The sequence below is a fragment of the Nannospalax galili genome, unplaced genomic scaffold (genome assembly GCF_000622305.1).
Source record: "Nannospalax galili isolate Female #2095 unplaced genomic scaffold, S.galili_v1.0 scaffold125, whole genome shotgun sequence".
Taxonomy (NCBI): Eukaryota; Metazoa; Chordata; class Mammalia; order Rodentia; family Spalacidae; genus Nannospalax; species Nannospalax galili.
The window spans coordinates 1,095,658-1,123,128 of NW_008354705.1; the positions used below are offsets into that span (position 1 = coordinate 1,095,658).

The following is a 27,471-nucleotide window of genomic DNA, read 5'->3' on the forward strand; positions in this document are numbered from 1 at the left end:
AGCAGAGTCAAAGCTTAGTGGAGGGCTCCACCGTGGTAAGATGGGGTTTGGTTTTGTTCTTTTGTTTGTTTTCTGTGGAAGCATACTGGAGCCATTTGCATCTCCCCGTTATCCTAGAAAAGGTCTTTATTAGCCACCAAAACTACTGATGTAGCACTGGGTGGAAAGGGGAGGAAAGCGGAGTTGCTATGCTTAATAATCTCCCTACCTACATGGAAACCACCACACCCTATAAAGGCTTTTTGGGAGGAGGGTGGGGTTGAGGTTTTTAGGCAATTTCAATTTTATGACAAAGGTTTTACCTTTCCAAAATATTTCTTTAGGAAAAGCTCATAAATTAGAGAATCACTAAGATTTGACTTCCCAGGGACAAGAGCAACAACAAAAAGGACTGGGGATGTAGCTCAGCTGGTAGAAGGCTCACCTAGCACGCACAGACCCCAGGTTCCATCCCCAGCACTGCAGAAACTGGGTGTGGTAATGCACACCTGTAATCCCAATACTCCAGAAGTAGAGGCAGGAGCACCAGAAGTTGATGGTCATCCTCAGCTATATAATGAACTCAAGGCCAATCTGGAATTCATGATACCCTGTATCAAATAACACATACACACACACACACACACACACACACACACCTGTATTTAGTCAAAACGAGGGGAACGCCATAAGAGACAGAGATACAGACTTTAATACAAAGGTAAAGTTGTTTTAGAGCTTATCTCTTGCTTTGTCTTCTTTTTTAGCTTTGCATGCCGCTGCCCTTTCTGGCCATGTCAGCACTGTGAAGTTATTATTGGAAAACAATGCTCAAGTAGATGCTACTGACGTCATGAAACATACCCCACTCTTCCGAGCCTGTGAAATGGGGCACAAAGATGTGATTCAGACCCTCATTAAAGGTTAGTTGGTTTGAGTACTCCTACTGAGTCTCTCACAACAGCTAGGAACTGCAGTGTGGTCAGTGTGAAACAGTTTCATCCAGGCAGCAGAGCCAGGTGGGCCCCAGAAAACTGCAGTTCAAAGAAGCTCTGCCTGTTGGTGGATGTTTGCTGTCACAGTCTCTTCACCTGCCTGACTCTGCATTTTATTTACTGTAGAAAGAGAGTGAGTCCTACCCTCACCAACTTTTAGGAATGCTGCAAAACTCTGAGGTCGACAGTGTGTAATGTATGGAAGGGTTTCACTGAGAATAAAGCCTTAATTAAAGGACCATCATTTTAGTTTAACTTCTGTTCCTTCTGATAAATGCTGTCTCTCTTCCATTTCTCACTGCAGTTTTGCTTTCCCAGGTGGGGCAAGGGTCGATCTCGTTGACCAAGATGGACACTCACTTCTACACTGGGCAGCACTGGGAGGGAATGCCAATGTCTGCCAGATACTGATAGAAAACAAGATCAACCCAAACGTGCAGGATTATGCAGGGAGAACACCCTTGCAGTGTGCCGCATATGGAGGGTACATCAACTGCATGGCAGTGCTCATGGAAAACAATGCAGACCCCAACATCCAAGACAAAGAGGTAGACACCTGGGGCTTTCCTGTGCCGTTAACTCCAAGGTGGAAAATAGTTCTGCCTTGCTGTGAACTTAAGTAAAACAGTTCATCACTTGGAGAGAGAAGATTTTGTTCATGTTCCCTTCTAGTATGCATCTGTATCTATATATAACTTAACAAGTGTGTATATACTCTAATATAATAATTTTTTACACTTTTATAAAATACACGTATGTATATGTACACATATATGATTTTACAAACCACCTTTTGTTTACTTAAGATTAGCACTAGAGACTGGAGAGATGGCTCAGCAGTTAAGAGTGCTTACTGCTCTTGCAGAAGACCCCATTGGGTTCCCAGCATCCTTATAGCGGCTAACAACTGCCTGTAACTCCAAGTCCAGGGGACCTGATGCCCTCTTCTGGCCTATGCAGGCACTACATACAGGTGGTGCACTTGCAGACAGAGCACTCATAAACATAAAATAAAAATAAATTCTCCTGGGACCCTTCTCATACAAACCTACAGCAGTGGTGTCAGCATGCACAAGACCAATCCAAACTTAAGCAGACAAAAACCCAGCACAGAACTGCAGAAATGAACAGCAGGTCTCAATCTTAGTCAAATAATTATTGGCAGCTGATTACTGCTGGATGAGGAAGAGTTGATCTTCTTAAAAGGAGGAACTCTAGATAGGCTGACTAAATCCCAGTGGATGAATTTGCACCAAGGAACTTCTGGGGACACTTTACATGATAGGCCTTAACACAACTGACAAAATGTATGAACTCGGGGGGGGGGTATGGGAGGGCGCCGTTGGGGAAGAGGGTATAAAGATAATTTTATATATGAAATACATAAAATTCAATTTAAAAAATTTTAAATAAATAAATTTAAAATTTTAAAGTTAGCACCAATGTTTTCTCATTTTCTATTTAATCTTTTTCATAATTGCTTAATAATCAAAAATTCCAAGAGCTTTTTTTTATAATAGCTCATTTGATCCTCACAATTTAGGGAGTAGTTACTATTCTTACTCCACTTCACAGCTAAGGATATTGGAACTCATGTCATTTAAATAATTACCTTACAATGACACTATCTGAGAGTGGGAGAGCCAGGATTCAAACTATGCCTTTAACCCCAACTCAACAGAGTTCAGTAATAGACTCCCATTGCTGCATACTTTGCACTATTACAACCTTGCAGGAATCATCTCTGTACATTTAACTTTCTTCTTTTGGATTATTCTCTTATAATAGTTCCTATAAGTGATATTACTGAATCAGAGTAACAAATGTATATAAATGTGATCATCTGTGATATATCTGTGTGTGTGCCACTAAACTGATTTCTAAGATATTGGTTAATCTGTACTTCCTCCACTATATAGTAAGATATCAGTCTCTCTCAGTTTAGTGGGCATTCACTTTTGCAAATGTGGCTTAACTCTTAAAAATACTAGCAGAACTTATGTTTTTCAAACCAGAAAATAGATTCTCTATTAACTCATTCAGAGAGGTTTTTTTTTAAATCAAGATTATTGTTATATGTAAAAGTGACATAGGAAGGGCCAATGGGATGTCTCAGTAGGTTAAGGCGCTTGCCACCAAGCCTGATGATCTGAATTTGATCCCCAGGATCCATATGATGGAAGGAGAGAACTGACTCCTGCAAGTTATCCTCTGAGCACATGCATGCTCTGGCATGCATGAATGCATGCGTGCATGCACACACGCATGTGCACACACACATATACAAATTTACTAATGTATCTTTTATAATTTAGCATATCTTTCATGTTTTACCAAGTTGTCAGCTTCTTACATAGTTGGTAATTGAGCTCCTTTCCAGTTCTATTAATTTCTATGTGTAGCATTTGGAAATTATCCTTATAAACAATCTCGCTATCTGTGGATGCTATCAGCCTTATTTCTTCATTAACAATCCTTATGGCTTTCATTTCTTTGTCTTATTTTATTGATCTAGCTGAGATTCCTCAGATAATGTTGAATAGAATTGGTGATACTTGATATCCTTAACTCATTTGGGCATTTTGAAGATCAGGCTTTCAGTATTTCACTGTTGAGTGAGATTATATATCTAGTTGATAAAACCTTAAAAATCATAATTATGAGCTGGAGAGATGGCTCAGCAGTTAAGATCACTGGCTGCTCTTACAGAAGGCCTCGGTTCAGTTCCCAGCACCCACATGGTGACTAAAAACCATCTGTAACTCCAGTTCCAGGGAATCTGATGCCCTCTTTCTGGCGTCCATGGACATTGCATGACACACACAACAGGTGCACTTACATGCATGCAGGCAAAACACTCATAAACATAAAATAAAACAAATCCAAAAATATTTTTATAACAAATTCATGTAAGATTGAGGTATATGAGAAAATTTGTTGTTGAAGACCTCTGGTCTTGGGAATTTTCTTAATGCAAAAATTGTTATTAATTGATCCTGTCTCATTAGACTGTTCTAATTATTTTCTTTTAGCTTTGGTAAAGGTACTTTACTGGGAACTTGTCCCTTTTATTCAAAATGTCAGTTGTAGTTATATAAAGTTGGTAATATAGCCACTTGCTTATTTCATGTTTTAGGACTTAGTTTTTTCTTCATTCATTCTATATATTGACAATCTGTATTTTCTCTCTCTCTCTTTTTAACTTTCTGCTCAGCTTTTTCAATCCTTCCAAGGACACTTGTCCTTGTTGACTTTCTGCATTTTGAGTACATCTGCTGTTTGAATGGTGTTTGCTTTCTTCTTAATTTCCTGCTATCCACTTTCCTCAGGTGTGGCTGGCTCTTTTTTCAGTTGGTGGGGGGTACATTGAGACAAGGTCTTAGGTAGCCCAGGCTGGCCCTGAACCCACTCTGTAGCCAAGGATGATGCTGAACTCCTGATCATTCTGCTTCCACTTCCCAAGTCCCAGGTTCTGGTATTATAGGTGCTCCAACTTTTTTCTTGTTTTGTTTAGGTTTTTTTTATTTTTCCTTTTGTTTTTGAGACAGAATCTCATCATGTAGCTCAAATTGGCCTTGAACTTGCTATTTACCCAGGCTGGGCTCCAACTTGAGTTCTTCCTAGCTCAGTCTCCTGAGTGCTAGAATCTTAGATTCTGTGGATGAAATTTCAGCTTGTTGATTTTTCAATATTCATTTCTAATATTTGTGTCTAAGCATGCTTCTTCTAAGCTCTGTATCAGCTACACTGTAAATTTGGTTAAGCTGCACCTTCACTGTCACTCGGTTCAAATGTTTTCTTCTTTCTCTTTGATTGATTCGCTGGACTTCAGATTATTCAGGAATCTATTGTTTAATTCTTAGGCAATTGAGCATTTCCTTTTTTATTTTTCGAGACAAGGTCTTAACTGTGTAGCCCCAGGTGACCTGAAACTCTCTATGTAGACCAGGTTCGCCTTGAACTCATAGAGACCCACCTGCCTCCTGAGTGCGGGGATTAAAGGTGTGAGCAGCCATGTCTGGCTGTTTTTAGTTTTTAATTGATTGTATTAGTTACCTATTACTACTGTGACAAATTAGCACAAACATCCAATATAAATTAATTATCCCACTGTTTCACATCAGAAAACAAAATAAGTCTCGCTAAGCTAACAAGTCAGAGTATCACAAGGCTGTCCCCGCACCCCCAAGGGAGATAATCAGTCTCCTTAACCTTTCCAGCATTCGGAGGCTGCTTAAGTCATGACCACATTCCTCCATCATCAGAGCCTGCAAGGCCAGCTGTCACTGCAACACTCACTCCCCTGCCCTCTTTCCCACACAGATAATCTGGAATGATAGCCTTGACTCAGGACAGCTGACCAGCAGCCTTTCCATGTAGTATTGCACATCGTGGGTTCCAAGGGGTTAGGGTACAGACATCTTTGCAGGGAAAGGGTCATTATTTTTTGAGACTTTCTTTATGGCCCAGTGTGACTGATTTTAGTAAATACACTATATATTTGAGAAGAATTCTAATTCTGCCATCATTTAATACAATGTTTAAGTATATATACAAATCTTCAAGCCGTGTTATTGTGTTAGGTCTTCTATATTATCAATGCTCTCTTACATGTTTTTACTCTCAACCATTATAAAGTAAAGCAGGTTAAAATCTATCACTATGAAAAAATGGGAAAAATTAATTTTTAAAAATAATTTTTAAAAATCTACTGCTACAATTATGCTTCTAACTCCCTTTAATTCAGTCCATCTTGTCCCATGTATTTAGAAGCAGAATTAGATGTGTGTAACTTTAGGGCTATGGTGTCTCCCTTGACTCCTTCAACATTATGAAATGTCTTCTTTTTCTCTAACAATGCTTCATGCCTTCTTCATCTTTTTATTATTTATTATTTTTTATTTGTCCACGAACATGCACACATGCCATTATGTGGAGGTCAAAAGACAATTTGCCAGAATCTGATGTCCTTCTACCATGTGGGTCCTGGGGAACAAACTGAGGTCATTAGGTTTGGTGGCAAAATTTTCTAATTCCTTAGGCTTCTGTGGCACTGAAAATTTTAAACACAGACCATTTATTTTATTGATTTTGACTTTGGATTTGCCTCTTGTCTCCTCATAATTAATTCAGGTTTTACATTCATGGTTAAAATAGTATGTGAAAAATATGGAATCCTCTTCAGGTGTCCCCTCAGGCAGCACATGATGCCATTTCACCTTGTGTTAATTATGATCACTTGGTTAAGGCACCACCTATTTTCTCTATTATATACTTAACAGTCTACCTTCTTTTTTAAAAAATTTTAAATTTTATTTTATATGTATGAATGTTATACCTGCATGTATGTAAATACACCTGCGTCATTAGTGCCTGCAGAGGATAAAAGGGGCTTCGGATCCCCTGGAACTAGTTATGGATGGTTGTTAGCTGCTATACGGGTGCTGGAATTAGAACCCAGGTCCTGTGCAAGAGAAGCTAGTGCTCTTAACCCCTGAGCCATCTCTCCAGCCCTGATAGTCTCCCTTCTTTATAACTGAACAATGTGGGGAAGAATTGTTTATATTTTGAGTTAGCGTAAATAATCACATAGTGCAAACTGCTCACTCCAGGTGCTCTTGATTTCTGTTCCTATTTGCAGGGAAGAACAGCCTTGCACTGGTCTTGTAACAATGGATACCTTGATGCCATTAAATTACTGCTGGACTTTGCTGCTTTCCCTAACCAGATGGAAAACAATGAAGAGAGGTAAACTGTTGATTAAGGGGCAGGGGGTATATTGTCATTTATCTTACATCCTTTCTACCAAATGAAAAAAAATCTCAAAGTTAGGTATTGATTTAGAAGCAGTAACTTTGCTCATAAGGAAATCCTGAACCAGAGGAAGGAGCCAAAGTTCAATGTAGGGTTGCTGTAGAATTGTGAGACTTTATAGCTGCTCAGAACTTTAGGTACTACTCAAGGCAGGTTCACATTTGAAGATGAGCAAAAGGGCTGGCTTTCTTATGGCTCGGCTAGTGAAACTCAGTGAAATCCCGACTGACCAGGCCTACTAATTCATCTAGGCCAGCAGAATGACTTACATGTTCAAGAGACTTCTCTTAATGATGAGTTATGAGGAGTTATGGGCAAAAACCTGCTGTGTATGAAAACGGAAAAGCTAAGCTGAACACTTAAGCCGTAACTACAGTCTCAGATAATCAGGTTCAGAGTTATGTTGAGGTTGTTACTCAAGGACCTAGGCCAAACAAAACAGATCACACATTGTAGGAGTGTAGCTCAGTGTTAGAGGGCTTGCCTGGTGTACAAAACACTCGAGTTCCATCCACACATAGCTAGAAGAAGAACCAGATGGTACAGTAAATTCTAAGCAGAAGAGATTCTTGTGAGCCTTGGGTCTGGGAAAGTTCTAGTAAATTTTAGATCGCAACTAAGTTTATGATCAGTTTTCTCTATCTGAACCCTCTAGTCCATGTCTGTGTGTTAATTTTCACTGTTTGTAGGTGCTCTAACTAAAATGGCCCTGCCCCATCCATTTAACTGCCACAAGTTCTTTCTGTAGGCATGTGGGAACCTTTGAGAAGGAGGAGTTTCTCTGGGTCTCTCATCTCAGAAGAGACAGAATTCTCCTTTTAGAACCAACCCCTGCCTACTTCTTCCACAACCTTTCTTTGTTAGTAGGAAAACTGTAAGCTCTAATTGAAAAAGAAGAAAGATATAAAAATCCCCCAAATTAGTTGTTTGTTTCTATAAAGCACTTATTCTGGGCCAAAAATATGGCTCAGCAGATAAAAGCACTTACTGTGCAAGCCTAATGACCTAATTTCAATCCCTGGAATCCTCAGTGGGAGGAAAGAACTAGCTTCTAAAAGTCAGCCTCTGGCAGGGCGTGGTGGTACAGGCCTTTAATCCCAGGACTCAGGAGGCAGAGGCAGGCTAATCTCTGTGAGTTCGAGGCCAGCCTGGTCTACAATAGCAAGTTCCAGACCAGCTGGGGCTACAGGGAGACCCTGTCTCAAAAATACCAAAAAAAAAAAAAAAAAAAAAAGAGTCGTCCTCTGACCTCCATGCACAAGCCTGCACACACACTAACAATAAATGAAATATAATTTAAAAGTTAATGATTTTCTAAAACCAATCACAAATACACTAATATTTATGAAGTTTGGGAAAAATAAAAAATTTTAAAAGAACTTATTCTAACTATTTACATCCTATTGCTCTCTTTTTAAAGAAACAATGAAAAAATGCATTAGAGAGAGTATCCATATCCTGGTCTCTCTTCATGTTCCATCAGAAGTGCAAATTGATGTCACATGTCAGAGGCTGGCACCACCTCTTATGTTTATTGACATTCTGGTTTGGGCATTCTACTGATCCTGTCAGCCCATTCCCACATGGCAAGTCCAATTGTATGCTATTGCTTATCTGTATCTACGTTGTTTCTTGGCTGGTTACCATCAAGGTGGTGCTAATTTCTACTTCTCATGCATCGACACTAAGCAGTTGATGTACCCTGTGTAGACATCATTTTCGCCAACTTCTGCTGGCTTTCAGTCAATAGCTATCTGACAGCCACACTCTCATGTCAATGGGAATGTTCACAGTGCTAGAATCATTCTAAATTGAGTTTTGGATAAAGAAAGATTGAGTGGTGATATAACACCACAGTCAGCTGCTTAGGCATTAGGTATAAACTCCAGTCTTAAAACCTGGCTAGATATTTGGATTGTGTCTCTGAATCAAAGATTGACCGAGAATCCTAATTTGAATTAAAAAACTGCAAAAAACAAAACAACAAACAAACAAAAAAAAAGCACCATGTTTGTGACAAATTGGGGAATCATGGCATTATATATTACTAAGAAATTCCTGCTAATATTGCTAGCATCATAATGATGTGTCTCTGCTTGTATTATGCAAAGATGAATAGAGACACATAGATATGGAATGACAAGAGCTTCACAATTTGCTTTGAAATACTTTAGCAAAATTAAAAGGAAGAGGCTGGGGCCAGAGACATGGCTCAGCAGTTAAGAACACTGGTTGTTCTTGCAGAAGACGAATCCCAGAACCCACATGGCAGCTAACAACTGTCCATAACTCCAGTCCCAGGGGATCCAACAGCCTCTTCTGTCCCGCGGGCATTGCACAACACAGGTGCACTTACCTACACGCAGGCAATACACACATACACATAAAATTAATAATAATAATAATTGCTTTGTAAGCATTAGAATCTGAGTTCAGGGGGCTGGAGAGATGGCTTAGCGGTTAAAAGCACTGACTGCTGTTGCAGAGGACCTGGGTTTGATTCCCAGCACCCACACGGGAGCTATGAACCAACCTTAACTCCAATTCCAGGGAAATCCAAAGCCCTCTTCTGACCTCCGTGGCAATGTACGACACAGGTGCACCCACATACATGCAGGCAATACACTCATACACATAAAATAAAAATAATAAATAAAATATTTTTAAAAGTTTGCAATCTGAGACCAAATATATTTTTAAATAAATAAATAAAATTAAAAATTAAAAGGAAGAGGCTGGAGAAGTAAATATAGCAAAAAACCTTTCTGGTTGAATAATTTGCATGTTGAATATGTAGAAAATTGTTATGCTATTTTCTCAATATCTTATGCTCAAAAATTTTCATAGTAAAAATCTAATTTTGTCATAATAAAAATATTTTAAGATGCTCAGTTTTATTCCAGAGATAGCCTTGAAGATCTGGTTCTTTTCCCCTCCTTTTTTTCCTGTGTTACAGATGAGGAGACAAACTCAAAGGAGTTAATCAAATGCCCAGGGTCCCACAGGTTCCCCAATTCCCAGTCCAGCCTTTTTGTTTTGTTTTGGTTTGTTTTGTTTTGGTTTGGTTTGGTTTGGTTTGGTTTCTTGAGATAGGCTCACACTGTGCAGCCCATGTCAATCTCAAATTCATAGTCCTCCTGCCTCAGCCTCCCAGACGGGCAGGATTAGAGGTGTGCACCACCATAGTTGGCTCAGCCAGCATTCTTTAGGGTACAGAATGCTGTATGTAGTTTGGGCCCTACTTTTCTTAAACCAGATTTTAATCATTCTTATGATTATGTAAAGAATTCTACATATTCATGCTTACAGAAAAATTACTAAGCTTACTAAATGCATGTTGTTTGTAAATTGGTTTCACAAACAGTTCTAATCTAAGGGACGTATAGCCAATAGTTGATAGACATGTTATGGAAGATTTATTAAACGGGGAGTCATTTTCCATTGGTAATAGTGTACCTTCTGTACAAACTGGCTACATAATTATCAGCAAGTTACTTAACATTCCTGGATCTATTCATTTATAGAATGAAGGTATTGCACTTAGCAGCCTCTAAAAGTCACTTGGCTGTATGTTCAGGGACTCTCTGAAATCTTTTCCATTAGTGGGTATACAGTCAGGAAAGACAGTTTAGGACCTATATAAAATTCTTAGGAATTCTTCTGAATTTTAAAAAGTGCCATCTATTTATAGGTATTGTCTGAAAATTTCTATAGACACCTCTACTTATTTATGGCCCTTTGGTTCCTGTACATTGGCAAATCGAGGCTCCCTGAAATGGTTGTTCCTTAATTTCAGCAGTCAGGGCTTCAGTAAGGAAACCCTATGTGGATCAGTTATCTAGCCAGCTAGGGCTCTGGACTGTTTCTTTACTGGAGCAACCAAACCACCTTTGTTCTGAAACTCTTTTCCTTTTATGTCTTACTGTGACTGTTAAGTAAGTTGGGAGGGAGGAGGGAAGTCAGATGGAAGAAAAAAGAGTGGAGATGAGTGAATCTCGGGGGGGGGGCTAGGAAACCTCCTAGAAGGAAAAGTGATGCCCTAGAAACCTTATAAGAAATGCACATAGAGTGTCTGAACATTAATGTATATGTATACCTGGGAGCTTCTTGGCAGGGAACACGGTGCCAGGTAGAAGAGACCTCCCTTAGAGTGACAAGCATGCCGAACAGCGCTAATCAAAGAAGCTTCTTTGTGCAACACATGAAGGCTACTGCAGAGTTGCACATCTGGTCAGGTACAGAGAATATACACCTGGGAGATGCCCAGTACTAGGTGACACATCTGCAGTTGAATCTCTACAACTAAGGCTCATGGAACATAGTGGAATAAGGGGTAGAGAGAGGCCAAGACACCCCTCAACTCTCACCAGTGAGGCTTTCATGTACATTGGAGTGTGATGTACACAGAAGGCCACAACTGGCCAAGTTTTTGAGAATAAGAGACTGTAGAGTGTAGGATGGGACTCCTACATGGAACCTCACCCACCCATGGCTCAGGGACCATTGTGGAAGAGGAGGCAGAACAATTGTAAGAGCCAGGGCTGGTTCATGAACACAGGGAGGTAGAAGCTTCCAGGCCATTGGAAGCTTGTTCATGTGAGCCTGTGGCAGTGGTGGTGTGGAACGTGGGACCCATGTCAACTCAATTTAATAAGAGCCCAAAGGGGAGGTGAGAAATAGGTGGTGAGCCAGCACTAAATTGAAAACCATTTAAGACTGATTGCTGCTGGGTGAGGGAGGGTATGACTCACATACGACCACTGGATGGGCTGACTAGACTCCAGTGGATGTATTTACACTGAAGGACGTTTGGGTACAAACACCTGAATGAATAGGAGCCAGCATGGATGACAGAGTACATAGGGTTAGGTGGGGAGACAGGGGAGGCATGGATAGGGGAGGGGTCTGGATGTGAGTGGGAAATATTATATGAAATTTAAAAATCTCAATTAGAAAAAGATTTTTTTCAACAATCATGTGATTTTCTGAGTCTAATCTTGAATCCCTATGATATCATTTTTTTTAACACCTTATAAGTCAGCTGGTGATTTAAGAGTGCATTGACTCCCTCAGTCACCCAGAGGACTGACTCAACCTCAGTGTGCAGTCATCACTGGGCAAATACAAGCTTGGGTTCTATGGAAATGATGTTCATGACAAGCAGCTGCAGCATCACAAACCCTGCTCCAGTGTAGGTCCTATGCTCATAGCAGCAGTAGCTTGCAATGCAAGCCTCTTTCCACTCATCAGTCCATTTCCCCATTCACTCATTTAGCAGATAGGGTAGCAAGGACCTAGAAACACCAAGTCTGTCGTTCGGAAGTGGCTCTTGTTACTATCATCAGGGATTAGCTTTCACTTTAGTCTTTTTAATTCCATATAAATTCTTTAAAAATATATATATATATATAATTTCTTTAAATATTCCTTTTGATAGGTTTTCCTATTTTATTCTTATGTAGTCATAGTATATATAAAATGTTCTCTCTCTCTTTTTGGGTTTTTTTTTCTGAGTTTTGTGTCACTTCTTTAGAAAGGACTTCCCACTTTAATGTGTCTCCGGTCTTCATGGTCTGGTGTCTTCCAGTACCTGCAAGGTTTCTTTTCTTATCTGTAGATCTTTGCTCCATCCAGAATTTATTTTGGTACAAGATATGATGTAAAAGTCTTTTTTCCCTAAATTACCTGGTTGTACCCATATTAGTTATTCAGCAATCCACCTTCCATGCGGTGACATAACATCGACTCCATCTGTACCACAGAGTAAACCTCCCCCATCTACAGATTTCCTTTTTTTTTTTTTCAAAAGCATTATCAGTAAACATGTTTTTGAATTTATGAATTTTATAGGAAAATAATTTGGAGAACTTTTTTATGCAGGAGCAGGGAATTATTCAACACATGGGGAAAAAGGAAAGTGGTCATGTGTTCCCATAGTCCCCAGCTTATGAGACAGCTCCCAGAGCACAGGAACTTACCAGATCAGCAGTACAAAGGCTGAACCTGCAATCTCTCGTTTTGTATTCCTCGGAGAAGAAAGGAAAGTAGACCGGACAGGTTTTGCTTGGACAATGCCCGTGGTAGAATGGACTTTCTTTCTGCTGGGTTACAATGCTGTCAGTTTAAGTGTGCCTTGGAATTACAGTCCTTTAAAAACCACTCTTTCTCTTATTTCAGGTACACACCTCTTGATTATGCTTTGCTTGGTGAGCGCCATGAAGTAATCCAGTTCATGCTGGAGCATGGTGCTCTGTCCATTGCGGCTATACAAGACATTGCTGCCTTCAAAATCCAAGCCGTCTACAAAGGGTACAAGGTCAGAAAAGCCTTCCGGGACCGGAAGAACCTCCTCATGAAGCACGAACAGCTGAGGAAAGATGCTGCGGCCAAGTAAGTGTGAGCCAGAGAGGATGCTCTCACAACTGACCAGCAGGGAAAAGGGACCAGGACCCTCAGGAAGGAATCTGATTCTGTTTTGATCACTGCCTTTGTCACCTTCCTACCCTATCTTCAGAGGACTGAGGCTGCAGTCAAGGACAACCCAACCTCCACTTGGTGGCCATTCCTGACGGGTTCATCCCTGGTGTTCCAGGCATGGCAAGATGCTAGGAGGGTGGTATTGCTATCTAGAACAAGCTACCAAGAAGTAACTTTTCTTGTCCATCCTCCCTTTTCTATTGTGTGTATGGGTCTTCATGTGTGTACAGGTACACATATGTGTGGATTGTGTGGCAACCAGAGGACATCCTCAGGTGTCATTCCCTAGGTGTGATCTACCTGTTTTTTTGAGGCAGGGTCTCTCACTGGCTTGGAACTCACCAAGTTTGCTAGGCTAGCTGGCCAGAGAGCCCAGGGATTTGCCTGTCTCTGCCTCCCCAGTGCTGGGGTTACAAGTGTGCTCCATTATGCCTGACTTTTTTGAACATGGGCTCTGAAGATTGAACTCAGGTCTTCATGCTTAAGCAGCAAGCATTTTACCAACTGATTGTCTTCCCAGCCCATTTCCTGCCTTTGTGAAATAAACACCAGTATATAACCAAACTACTAAACTAAATCTAAGTATAGCCTTAGTTTAACTAAAGCAACCAAATGTGTAAATAACCGGCCCTTCCTCACAAATTTCCCAACAAACCTGCCTAAATATATGTATCCGTTTATAGGTATAGAAGGGGGTGGAATCCAGGACTCCCTGCAGATACCAAAATCCATGGATGCTCAGAAGTCTTATATAAAATGGCATAGTTTTTGCATAAAACCTATACCCATCCTCCCATATACATTAAATTATCTACAGATTACTTGTAATGCCTAATAATGTTTATATGAATGCCATATAAACAGTTGTTATAAAATATTGTTTAGGGAATAATGTTCAGCACAAAAGATACTTTTTCTAAATATTTCTGATCTATGGTTGGTTGAATGTGAGGATGAACTTGTATATTTGGAGGACCAACTATAAAGTTCTTTATTGAAGAAATGTTAATTAACAGCTTACTAATATTACAGTATCCTTGGCTAGAGCTTAGGGAGAAAATAGGCATTAAAAAGAATGACTCCGCTGCAAGGACTTTTTAAAATTAATGAAACAAAATGTACAAAAGAGCCATTTGCATGTGTTACACTTTATGATCATATCATTAACACATAAACAGCCAAGTATAGATTTACCTTCTCTTTGATAACTGCATTAGGTAGAAATATTTTAAATAAGCTGGTCTTGGTGGCACACACCTTTAATCCCAGCACTTGGGAGGCAGAGGCAGGTGAATCTCTGTGAGTTTGAGGCCAGCCTTGTCTATATACAGAGTTCCAGGCCAGCTGGGGCTACAGGGAGAGCTTGTCTCAACAAAACCCCAAAATAAAATAAAATAAATATTTATTTTAAAAATATTTCAACTATCAGAAGCTTATTGAATTAGTAAAAGCAAACACTAAAACCCCTGATGATAGAACTATAGAAGATGATATATTACTGAAGGTTCTTGGGTGTCTCCAAATCTTCAGTCTTCAACTCTTGAATTTTTCTATAACTTGCCTATATATAAGTTTTTATATACAAGTTTTTAGGAGAAGCCTAAGTGTAATAAAGAACCAGTAAAAATAATAATACTTGGGACTGGAGAGATGTCTCAGTAATTAAGAGAGCATCAGAATTCAATTCACAGCCACCTGTAGTTCCAACTCCAGGGGATCTGATGCCTTCTTCTGGCCTCTGTAGGAACTCACACAAATGTTTGCATACATCTATGCAGACACACACATACACATAAATAAAAATAAATCTTAAAAAATATTTACAATTAAAATAATGACAAAGCAAGATATATGATTAATTGAGAAACTGAAGGCACTGTGTCCTAGAATGCTAACCATGATGTCAGCCCTCAGTAGGAAAGACAGGTAGAAGCACATCATTTTCTATGACTCTGAAGCTACTGACGTGGATGGCATCCTAGGAAACAACATAGCACCCTCTCCTCTTTCTGCATGTATGTTTATGTGTGTGGGTGCATGTACACAATTGTGCATGCATGTGTGAAAGCCTATGACAACCTGGGGTGGTCGCAGGAGCACCATCTATCTCCTTTGAAACAGTATCTCTTGGCCTGGAGAATGAAGCTAGACTGGCTGGCCAGTGATCCATAGGGATCCTCCTGTCTCTGCTTATCGAGCCCTGGGTTTGCAAGTGGGTACCACCGCCCCTGGCATTTTTATGAGGGTTCTGGGGTTCTAAATCAGGTCCTCATGTTTACAAGGCAAACACTTTACTGACTAAGTCATCCCTCCAACTCCATTATTTTTTTACTGTGATTTTTTTTTAATGTGTTCTCACCATGTACCATTTTTTTCTGGTTGATCTGGGTTGGTCTGAAACTCCTGATCCTCCTGCATCAGCCTCCCGAGTGAGGTGTGCGCTTCCGCACCCAGCTTGCACTCCCTCTCCTCTTGATGAGGCCGTCTTCACTTTAGAAGCCTAAAGCCTACACACAAGTCTTTGTTTTGACCATCTTCAAAAGTTCTCTGCATGTGGATGACAGCTATAAGAAGTAATGCCCATGACAAAGTATCTTTAGTTACAAGTGAATGTTGTCTCTCAATGTGGGATGCAATGTTATACCAGAGCCATGGGGGATGACTGCAAGATGCCAAACACTATCCAGATGTTCCCCCAAACTGTGATAGTTCAACTTGGACTTTTCAGCCTTAAGACGCTGTGAAAATGATAATGCATTCATTATTTATAACAATATTTTGAATTTTGGTATTTTCCCAGGATGAGACTCTTTGATAATGCTGGGCAGCAGTAGTGAGCCACAGCTCTCACTCAGCCCCACAGTCTAAGGAGAACTGATGCTCCACAGTGCCCTGTGTTACTAGGCTATGATGTTCAATAGGTATATTCAGTACATTTTCATCTTAGGATATTTTGAAGTTACCATGAGCTTTCCAGAATGTAACTCCATCATAAGCTGAATAGTGTCTGGATATACTATGCTTTTTTTCCTTTTTATGTATGCCCATGATAAAGTTTATCTGAAACATTAGGCATTAGGGCCTAAAAAGGTGGTTCATTGGTTAAGAGCACTTGCTACTCTTGCAGAGGACCCAGGTTCAGTTCCTAGCACCCACATGGCAGCTCACAACTACCTCCAACTCCAGTCACAGGGATACAGTGTCCTCTGCTGGCCTCCATGGGCACCAGGTGTGCACATAGTGCACATATTCAGGCAAACATTCATACACAGGAAATAAAGATAAATCTTCAAAAATAATTAGACACTGATTTCCAATAGTTCTCATATAGGGTTGGGATTTCTTATCCATTTCCCTGCATTTATGCTGGGATTTTTTTCTGGGTTGAGCTTGCATGCCATAGTTGTGAGTTCATATGAGTAATTGACCAGCTGTACAGAAAACTCTCTTTGTCGTCCCATCTCCTCTTCCAAAATGATCCCTGAACCTTGGGAAGCAAAAGTTCGATATAGGTGTCCTACTCAGAGATAAGCACTCTGAAGCCTCTAGTTCTCTGCACATTGACCAGTTGTGAGTGTCTGTATTAATCACCATCTGCTGCATAAGGAAAGTTCTCTAGTGAGAGTTGAGAGATGCATTAATCTATGGGCATAACAATAAGTCATTAGGAGTCAGTTTAATACTATAACTATTTAGTAGAAAATTAATATTGGGCTCTCCTCTATGTCCTGTGTCCTCTCTAGTCTCAGAATGCTAGGCCTGTTATCAATGTCAGGTATGGGTTCCATCCTAAGAAGCAAACCTTAAAGCCAATGAGAAGTGGTTGGTTACTCCAATAATATTTGTGCCGCTATTACACCAGTGGGCATATCTTGCCAGGTCAGTTGTTGAAGTTCACAGGATTCATAGCCAGGTAAGGTTGATTTATTTTTTCTTCCAGTAGCATGCATAGCACTTTCCAGTAGTACTATGAAAGCTAGCCAGTAGTGATGAAGCTTTGAAGTCAGTACCAGCTTGATTTCTCCTTGTTCATTCTATAGTTCATGTGTGTAGTATCTTCAGTAAGGTCTACTGGAAGGGAGAGAGTCAGTCCCTTTCAAGAATGTGACTCTTGGCAGGTTAACCAGGCTCCGGTGGATAGACCCACGCTGAAGGACATTCAGGGACACAAATTAGACCCTATAGGCCTTATTATATATGTAATAGAGTTTATTAAATTGGGCAGGGGGCAGTAAGGGGAAGGGATCTAAATACCATCAAAATATATTGTATTAAAATTGCAAAATTCAATACAAAATTTTAAGATTAGGCACAATAAGAAATTTAAAACAGGGGCTGGAGAGCTGGCTCAGTGGTTAAGAACACTGATTGTTCTTTCAGAAGACCCAGGTTCAATCCCAGCACCCACATGGCAGCTAACAACTGTCCGTAACTCCAGTTCCAGGGGATCCAATAGCCTCTTCTGTGCTCCGCGGACACTGCATGACATGGGTGCACTTACCTACATGCAGGCAATACACGAATACACATAAAATAAAAATAATAAATAAAATATTAAAAAAAGAAATTTAAAACAATAGTATAATAGAACAATGATAATGATAGAGTATAATAAAAATTATATGAATATGGTTTCTCTCAAAATATCTTATGCACTTACATATTCAGAATGGCACATAATTTAAAACTTAGAAAAACTTGCTTATTTGTAGAGTTTTCTATTTAATATTTTGGTCTAAGGTTCACAGCAGATAAGAGAAACTAAAGAAAACAAAACTGTAGATAAAGAAGGACTACTGCATTTCTTCCTACTGATATATTCACAAACTCCAGTTTAATGTGTAACAGTCTTCCTTTAGAATTCAGTCATGCATACCTGAATGTAAAATGAGACTTTACAAAAGTAACATGGCTGAATTTGTGTGTCCTCAAGAAGGAATGTATTAATCCAAAATCATCCTATTTCAATATTAGAGGCAGGAGGCTTGAGTCCTCCTTTCCCAGACTCCCTTTATAATACAGTAGGAGAGGTGGTAGAGTAGACAGTTGGACTCAAAATCCGGCCTCTGATACTTACTTGTGATGGCTTAATCAAAGATAGTATTTTTCTCCAGCCATCAATAGCTTCATGTATGAAATGTGACAAGGTAGACCAACTGATTTCTGGACATTCACTAGGTGTGCAGAAGCTCCCAAGTCTGCATTGGTAGTGATGGGCAGACTCTTCTCCCTCTTCCAGAGGGACTACAAGTTTGGATGGATATATTGTTGAGTTAATTTAGAGCTAGGAACTAAGAATTGACTAGGAAGACAATTTCTTGTACAGAGAATGGGGTTTAACATACTGACATCCTCCAGCAGCATAGTGGCTTCCATATTTTCTCTTCCTAACAAGGACATTTAGGAAACAGCCAACCCAGCCTTCTCATTGCTATTCCAATGCCCTCTACTATGGAACATAGATCCTCTGTTTGAATTTTTAGCTTCTAGAGTTAGTTTTCTAAAACCCTTTTAAATGGCAGCTTGGCTCACTTGTGATAATATTGTAAATTTAACAAACTGAAAAATTGTTTCTCAGTTGCAATCATTCCTTTCTTGGGTATCACCATTAGAAACCAGCTTTAAGCAGTTCACCCTCACCTTCTGTATAGTTTACAGCAGTTCACCCTTTCTTTACCTTCTTACTCATTGTTGCACAGACCCCTAAGTGAAATTCTTAGAGAAACTGATAGGATTTTTAAAATTCATTCTCTCTCTCTCTCTCTCTCTATCATTTTTTTTACACATTTTGATGAAGGTTTCACTAAACATTCTTTCCCATGGAAACACAGAACATGAAGACTAACCTCCAGCCATCAGCAACTGCTCTGTTCTGGGTCCAGGGTTCCCCTTGCCCAAGTGGTGAGGTGAAAGATGTACTTCCCTTCCTTGACTAGCTTATCCCCTTGCCTCTTGATGTCACCCATATGACAAAGAAGAAAACAGTCTTCAAAACCTTCACATCCTATCTTGCACTCTTTTTGAGCCTGGATACCATCGATCTCATGTGCACTTTCTATTCTTTTTACAAATCATGGTACCGAGAAGGAATCTTGTATAGCTGTTCAGTGACAGCTTTGGATCATCAAGTGACAGTGTTAGCTAACCAACCTTTTCTGCTTATCATAGATAGCATGCACAGTGCACTTGTCTTTCCCATAATTTTAATTCTCAAAAGTTATTTCTTAAACCTGAGAGTTTAATGTGGTGCTCAGATTTCACTTTAAGGAATAACAATCAGAACATTGCTGCTACATCTTTGATGATGGCGTCCCAGGTACATCACGTTATCTCAATGTCCAGTTCTCATTTAACCATCTTGGGACAGCAGAAATCACCAGCATCTGAAAGGGATTCATTAAACATGAAGGAAAGTGATCTCTACTTTATGACAGAGAAATTGGGAGACAGAAAAGTTACAGACACATTTTCTAAGACAGGTATTTTAGAAACTCCTATTTAAGAAATAACCATAGTCCACTTAAAAAGCACTTTGTAAATACATGGCTTTACCTATCTTGTTGCCAAATAAAGCATTACTATAATTTAACTGCCAAAGCACAGAGTGGAATATCGACTTCAGTAGAAGCTTGTGCATAGTGATCACTCTTCTTCCTTGAAGCTTCCTTTTGGCTGGGTTTTATTTTGCTCCCTCATCTCCAGCCTCTTACTCACTCATACTTCCCTCATTTTAATTGTCCTGTCTCCATACAGAGGTCAGCCCTAAGGTCATTCTTCAGACTTCTACTCCTTGGAAGTGTGCCTACTCTTAAAACTTAGATCCAGGCTCAAAAGTGCACACCTGTAGCTACAGCTACTCAGGAGGCTGATGCAAGAGGTCGCATGAGCCCATGGGTTCAAGGCCAGTCTGGACAACATAGCATGACCCTGTCTCGAAAACAAAATTTTAATTAGCTCATCAATCTAGAAAACCCCTTAATCCGTCTCACACCCTCACTTGGAAATTTGATCCTTTTAAAAAAATTATTTTATTATTTTTATTTTATGTGTATGAGTATGTTGCCTGTATGAATGTAAGAATATCTGTGTTGTTGCCCACGGAGGTCAGAAGAGGGCATCATATCCTCTGGAAATGGAGTTACAGGCAGCTGTTAGCTGCCATGTAGGTGCTGGGAATCAAACCTGGGTCCTCTGCAAGAGCAGCCAGTGCCCATAACTGCTGAGCCATCTCTCCAGCCCGAACTGGATATTTCCACTTTGCCATCCTTTAGTCACTTGACATCTCAGATCATTGGCTGTTCCCATTTGCATGCCTTGTGTTACTGTCAGGCTGATTCACCATGTGATCCTTATAGTTTCTCTTCTGGCCCCTCATTTTCCTCACTAGTGTTGCCACCATTGATTCTATCCATTCCTCCTTTGAAATGTCCTTTTGCAGGGCTGGAGAGATGGCTCAGTGGTTAAGAACAATGGTTGTTCTTGAAGAAAACCCAGGTTTGAATCCCAGAACCCACATGGCAGCTAACAACTGTCCGTAACTCCAGTCCCAGGGGATCCCACAGCCTCGTCTGACCTCTGCAGGCATTGCATGACATGGGTGCACTTACCTACATGCAGGCAATACACACATATACATAAAATAAGAATAATAAATGAAATTTTTTAAGGACATATTTAAAAAATGTCCTTTTGCTTTTGTTCATCTGTTACAACACTATACAATACAAACCATCATTCTTGAATACCAGCTTCAATGTTGTAGAAGACTCTCCAATATTGCACTTGCATGTAAATCTCCAAGTTTCCACTGCCAGTACCTTCCCACGCCTTCCCCTTGATGCTCACCCATCTCAAACTTTCCTTACTTCCTCACTTACCTCTGGGAGGGGAAAATGCCCTCTGAGAGACCTGGGCTCTGCTATGGCTATTATTAAAGTCAGAAGTTATCTTAGAGTTACATAAGTAGGTCCAGTTTGTTCATTCAGTTTAAGCTCTTTTGTTGCTTAAGTCCCTAAGAAGTTCTGTGTCCTTGAAAACTCAAATGATGGTGCTGGAAAGATGGTTCAGTAGTTAAGCTCACTGGCTGCTCTTACAGAAGACTCAGGTTCAGTTCCCACCACCTACATGGAGCTAACAGTGGTCTGCAGCCAGTTCTAGGGACTCCCTCGCCCTCTTCTGGTCTCTGCAGGCTTTGCAAACAAGTAGTGTACTTATATACATGCAGACAAACATTCATACACATAAAATAATTTTTAAAAATATCAAATCATGGGAATTCTGTCCCTCCCAAGATGGCACATTCCCTCACTAGAGGGTTCTGTCTAGAAAACTGCTTTTCTTTTTAAAGTTTTTAAAAATATTTTATTTATTTTTATTTTATGTGTATGTGTGTATTCCTGTTTGTAGGTGAGTGCACTCGTGTCGTGCAGTGCCTGCAGAGGACAGAAGAGACTGTTGGATCCCTTGGAACTGGAGTTATGGAAAGTTGTTAGCTGCCATGTGGGTGCTGGGATTTGAACCCAGGTCTTCTGCAAGAATAGTCAGTGTTCTTATCCACTGAGCCATCTCTCTAGCCCCCTTAAAGTTATTTTTAAGTGTGTGTGTGTGTGTGTGTGTGTGTGTGTGTGTGTGTGTATGTGTGTGTGCATGTGAGTGTAAATGCCCATGGAGGCCAGAGGTATCAGATCTCCCCCTAGAGCTGGAGTTACATGTGGCTGTGAGCTGCCTAGCATGATTGTACTAGGAACTGAACTCGGATCCTCTACAAGAGCACTCCATGCTCTTAACCACTGAGCCATCTCTCCAGCCTCCAGAAATTCTTTTCTTAAAGCTACCCCTGGCAGTCAACAAAAAAAGTCTCTTTTCCCATAAACCAACTTTGGGATATTTAAAGAAAATGCTCATGACACTCCCATTCCTACAGAGATCCATTTGGTTTCATAACAGATCCTGTTACAGCCCCCCCCCCCCAAACATCTCCTGTTTGTCAGTCTCTCTTCAGGGCTGGGTCACGGGTCTCACTCTTTTGCTCACAAAGTCATCTGATCCCTGGGAGTCACTTCTATGGGTCTCCTTCTGCCACCCCATTCATCAGAACTCAGTTTTCCCCTAGTAAATGAAGTTTCCATAATCCAGATGTGGGTTCTATGTAGGCCCTAAGACTATATGCAGCATTTTGTATGTCAAGAGTATATATCCATTTGTGGAAAGAGGAGCTACATATTTTTTTTTTTAATCTCAATCTCAAAGGGTGTCCATGAGTCACAAGAAGATTTTTAAAGACTGGACTGAACGATATCTGAGGTCCTTCCAGCTCTAACGTTCTATAAGCCAAAGGTCCTAGACACGTATTTCCTTATGCCTTGAAGAGGAAGTTAAAGACCAAATATTACCCTGCCTGTTACTCAGCGACAATGAGATGAATCTGACAGGCCCCTAGATCCATGCAACGGCAACTGAAAAGGTTACAGTGAAACCTTTCCTGTCTCATGAGGTAATCAGGTCCTCTCACTGGAAAAGTTCCAGCAGGAGCTCAGTTGTCATCTCTACAGAGTATTATATAAGGAATTTTAAAATTACATGAAGCATTGTCCGCTCAGACCTCTTCTGAGTCAAAGCTGGGTGAGAGCCAGGTTGCAGGTCTTTGCTCGTGTTCTTCCCTCCACTTGGAATAACCTTTTCTCACTTCACCCCTCTCTCATTCTGACAGTCTTCATAAGGAGTCTTTTCTGCCCCTGTCTAATTAGGGTCTGCCTTCTGCCCCTCCCCATATCTCTGTGTAGACAGCTCAGGCGTAGCACTCATCACATCCAAATCTGTCTGCAGGAGGGTGTGGTTCTGGTTCCCCCACTTGATTGCCATTTTCTTTTTTTTAATATTTTATTATTTTTATTTTATGTGTATGAGTGTATTGCCTGCATGTATGTGAGTGCACCCATGTTGTGCAGTGCCACCGAGGTCAGAAGAGAGTTTTGGATTCCTCTGGAACTGGAGTTAAGGATGGTTTGTAGCTGCCATGTGGGTGCTGGGACTCGAACCCGGGTCCTCTGCGTGAGCAATCAGTGCTCTTAACTGCTGAGCCATCTCTCCAGCCCCGATTGTTACTTTCTTAAGAATAGGGATTGTGTGTCCTGTCTCTTCATATCTCCAGTACCTTATAGCACTTTCCGTGTGATAAGAATTCAAAATAAATGTTCAGTAACTTCCCCTACAGTGGTTCTAAGGTCTTATATACTTCATTTGGTACTCTCTAGAGGCATCCAACCTTTTTTTGTCATTGTATGTAGGCATGACGTATGTGTGTGGGGTCATGTGCTTTGGTGCCTATGTGGAGGTCAGAGGGCAACATGTAGAGTCAGTTCTCTCCTTTTACCTCTACACATTCCAGGGATTGAACTCTGGTCATCAGGCTTGCATACCAAGTGTCTCTACTCACTAAGTCATCTCACCAGCTCCCAACCTTTTGAAATTGTGACATGACATTGTCACCTATGGGTGTGTTGAGCCACATTCATAGTCATCCTGGGACACATGTAGTTCAGAGGCCACAAATTAGACAGGTTTTCTAGCTCTTAGTTTCCCCATTTGTCAGATGGAAGCATTGGACTGTGTATTAATTATGTCTGCAGTGTTGTGACTAAAATATCAGACTGAAACAACTTAAAGATTTTGGCTTTTGGTTTCAGTGGTATCTGTACTTCATGGCGGGGAGGGCGTGGCAGAGCAAAGCAGCTCACGTCATTGCAACCAGGAAGCAGGGAGAGGGAATACAGGAAGGGGCAGAGCAAAATATAGCCCCAAAGGTCCTCCTCCAGTGACCTACTGCCTCTAGTTAGGCCTCACCTCCCTTCACCACCTCCCAATAATGTCATATTTTTATTACTCCATCAAGGGATTAGTCCATTCATTAGGCCAGAGCCCTCAGGATCTAACACTCTCTTTGGAAACCACCATCACAGACATACCCAGAGATGTGCTTTTTTTTTTTTTTTTTTTTTTTTTTTTAACTCCCAGTAGCCCCAGCTGGCCTGGAACTCACTATGTAGACCAGACTGGCCATGAACTCACAGAGATCCACCTGCCTCTGCCTCCCGAGTGCTGGGATTAAAGGCGTGCACCACCAGGCCCAGCCAGAGATGTGCTTTACTGACTGCCTAGATGATTTTTTATATAGTCAAGATGACAATCTGGATTAACCACCACAGAGCAGATACTCACTTGGACATTTTCTGTTTTAATACTGTGAGTCTCTGTAAGTGTAGCACTTTAACTTGTTTGCCCTACTCAAGGCAGCACACACATTTATGTGCCACTTATCCTCACAATGCACTCTAGCACTTACATATTTGTGTATCTCATCTGGTTCTCCAGCCCCTTGCATGTTGATCAAGAGAAAATCAGGCCCCAACAGGTTTCTGACAGGAAAGAGCAACAAGGTTCACCCATGTGGTGTGCTTGAAGATGGGACCATGATTCCCTTTACCTTTAAGATCCAAGCTGCTTACAAGTCTTACCCCTGCCAGATCCAAGGGTCCTGGGAGAGCAAGCACACAATACTAGTAGTTGACACTTGTTATTTGTGCCACCTGGAGTATTAGTACAAAATGCATTGACTTTTTTTTAAAAAGTTCAGATTCTTACACTTCTCAGCACAAGATTCACCCCACTGCTCCCTAATGGCTCTACTTTAATGAACCCTTACACAGTGACCAGATTCTCTCCCTGAGCAGAAACCATCATTGTCTGGGAAGCAGATACGCCCTGGATTTCTGCTGTGCACTGGTCAAAGATCAGAGTGGCATACCAGGCTGGGTTTCTCCTTCCTGCCTGTCTTCACCCGAGCTCCTCCCTCCCATCTCTGCCTACAAAGCAGGCACCTGCATACCTTTGAGCACTAACAGCTGAGACTCTAGATTCCTCCAAAGTTTACAACTGTCCCTTTTGTACATGCACACTATTGCAATACTTCCATGGTAGGTTAGGGTTCTGTCTTCACAACTGTCTCTTTCTGGGTAGAAGATTGTCTGGGGTAGACATGAACTCTGCAATCTTCATTCTGTGTCCTCAGTGCCCTGTGGAGGAGAGCCTCAGAAAAATGGTTTTTCTTCCTCTTTCCCTTAGAATCCTTACAAATCAGTGGCATAGGTCAAATGGGTCCTATCCTTAGCTCTGCCCCTCCAGTCTCAGGCTCCTCCCCACTTCTGGCCTGAGCCAGCTTTCTGGGTGACCATGGACTCACCTGGCTCTCTTTGCTGTCTCTAGACCTGGCCTCTCTTGCCCAGCCTCTTCTGTGTTTACTGTTCAAAGACAGAGCTGAGCCACCTGGGTTTTGAAAATCATCACCGAGGCCCCATTCACCAAGGGAGTGAGTGCACTTGGCTCCCTGGCCAAAGCTCTCCATGGCTGTCTTTCACCTTGTAAATGTGTCTTCAGAGTGAGATGCTCTGCAAGTCACTTTTTCATGTAATCATTAATGGTCTTTTCCCAACAAGTAGAAAAGATTCAAGGCAGTCCCTGTGACCACTGTTCTCAGTGGCATTCTGTGCTTTCTGGAACAGGAGGGAAAGGGGTAGAGTTTCAGGTGGCTCCCAGGACCACACTTGTGAGGGGCTTCCACAACCTTGGCAGTGCTATCTAACACAGCCAAGTAGCCTAGTTAGGCCATTTGTCTCAGCACTGCAAAATGACCTATGTGATTCTTTTAGGCACCATCACCCTTTGAGCTCTAAGGCCTGGTAGAAAAAAGGTGGTTTTTATTGTATCTGGAGAAAAGGTCCACCCTGGAAAATGTGGATTTTCAGATCCAACATGTGGTATGGTAGCTCTTTCCAACATTTCAGTCCCTCTTAGGGACTCGAGCAGGTGAGACTCTTTTGACATTGTTTTTTTCTTCCTTGGCTTTGTTTCCAGAAAGCGGGAGGAGGAAAACAAGCGAAAGGAAGCCAAACAGCAAAAAGAACTGCTGAGCACAGATTCCCACAGACCGCAAACCTTTCCCTGTCTGCTGAGCCCCCAGAACCAGCCCAGCCAGCAGACTACGGCCCCCAACAAACAGCTGCCTGCCAACTGCACAGTGCACAGCCCTGATCCAGGACACAACAGAGGGTCTCCAGGCAGGTGTCTGAGCACAGTCGCCTATGAGGAACAGGATAGTTCCTCAGACGTTCAGGGAACGGCCTCCAGAAAGCCAAATGGTAGGTGTGTGGACTCTGCTCTCTGATGCCAACACTGAGCTTTTTCCACTAGCAGTTGAGTTAGTACCGAAGCCTGCCATTGTGTGGTTTGAGCTGTTTTCTCTGGCTCTCCACACTTTTTCTCTTTTGCCTTGCTATGCTTTACTAGAACATTTTTAAGGATTCTATCTTGATTGATTTCTAGTGTTTTTTAATGTGTCTTTTTTCCCTAGTTTTTAGTACTGTGGCTATGGGTATTAAAATGAACATAGGTGACTTGCTATGGTCTAGAAACATCTACATGTTGCCACTGAATGAAATGTGGAAACCTCTTTCACTTAGGTAGCTGAACCACTTCTAAATATCATTGCTGGGGCTGGAGAGATGGCCCATGGTTAAGAGCACATACTGCTTTTAGGAGCACCCTCACCAGGTATCTCACAACCACCTGTAACTCCAGCACCAGAGGGTCCAATGCCCCCTTCTGGCTTCTGCAGGCACCTGCACTCATGTAAACACACACACACACACACACACACACACAATTTAAATAATTAAAAAATCTTCAAATAAATACCATTGCTGAGGATCAGCTATTATCTTTATTTCAGTCATCAAGTATAATTTATAAAATTCATAAGGAAAAGGATAGTATTTTTATATACACATATTTCTGTTCTTCTGTAGTTTCACCTTTTTGTCCTGATGTTTTAAGATTCCTACTTCTAACATTTTCTTTTTGATTGAAGAGTTTTCTTTAGCTGATCTTTAAGGGTAAGTCTGCCAACAACAGATTCTTTGAATTTTCCTTTGAGTTTTTGTTTTTTGTTTTGTTTTGTTTGAGACAGGGTCTCCCTGTAGCCCCAGCTGGCCTGAAACCCTCTATGTAGACTAGGCTTGCCTCAATCTCACAGAGATCCACCTGCCTCTGCCTCTGAGTGCTAGGATTTATTTTTATTTCATTCCTGAGGACTCATTAAGCCAGACACAGACTTCATCTTGGCAGCTCTTTTATCACACTCTGCCACTTTCCT

The 27,471-nt window shown here is 41.0% G+C and overlaps 1 protein-coding gene across 6 annotated transcripts in view; it reads left to right on the top strand.

Annotated features, from left to right (window-relative positions):
- The window catches only part of Invs (inversin), a 182,788-nt gene that overhangs the window by 135,745 nt on the left and 19,572 nt on the right, over positions 1-27,471 (top strand). For all 6 annotated transcript variants that reach the window (XM_029555430.1, XM_029555432.1, XM_029555433.1 and 3 more), the window contains 5 exons: positions 747-902; positions 1,293-1,522; positions 6,616-6,722; positions 12,966-13,178; positions 26,175-26,458. In XM_029555430.1, coding sequence (XP_029411290.1) covers positions 747-902; positions 1,293-1,522; positions 6,616-6,722; positions 12,966-13,178; positions 26,175-26,458 — 990 coding nt within the window. The remainder of the gene's footprint in view (positions 1-746; positions 903-1,292; positions 1,523-6,615; positions 6,723-12,965; positions 13,179-26,174; positions 26,459-27,471) is intronic.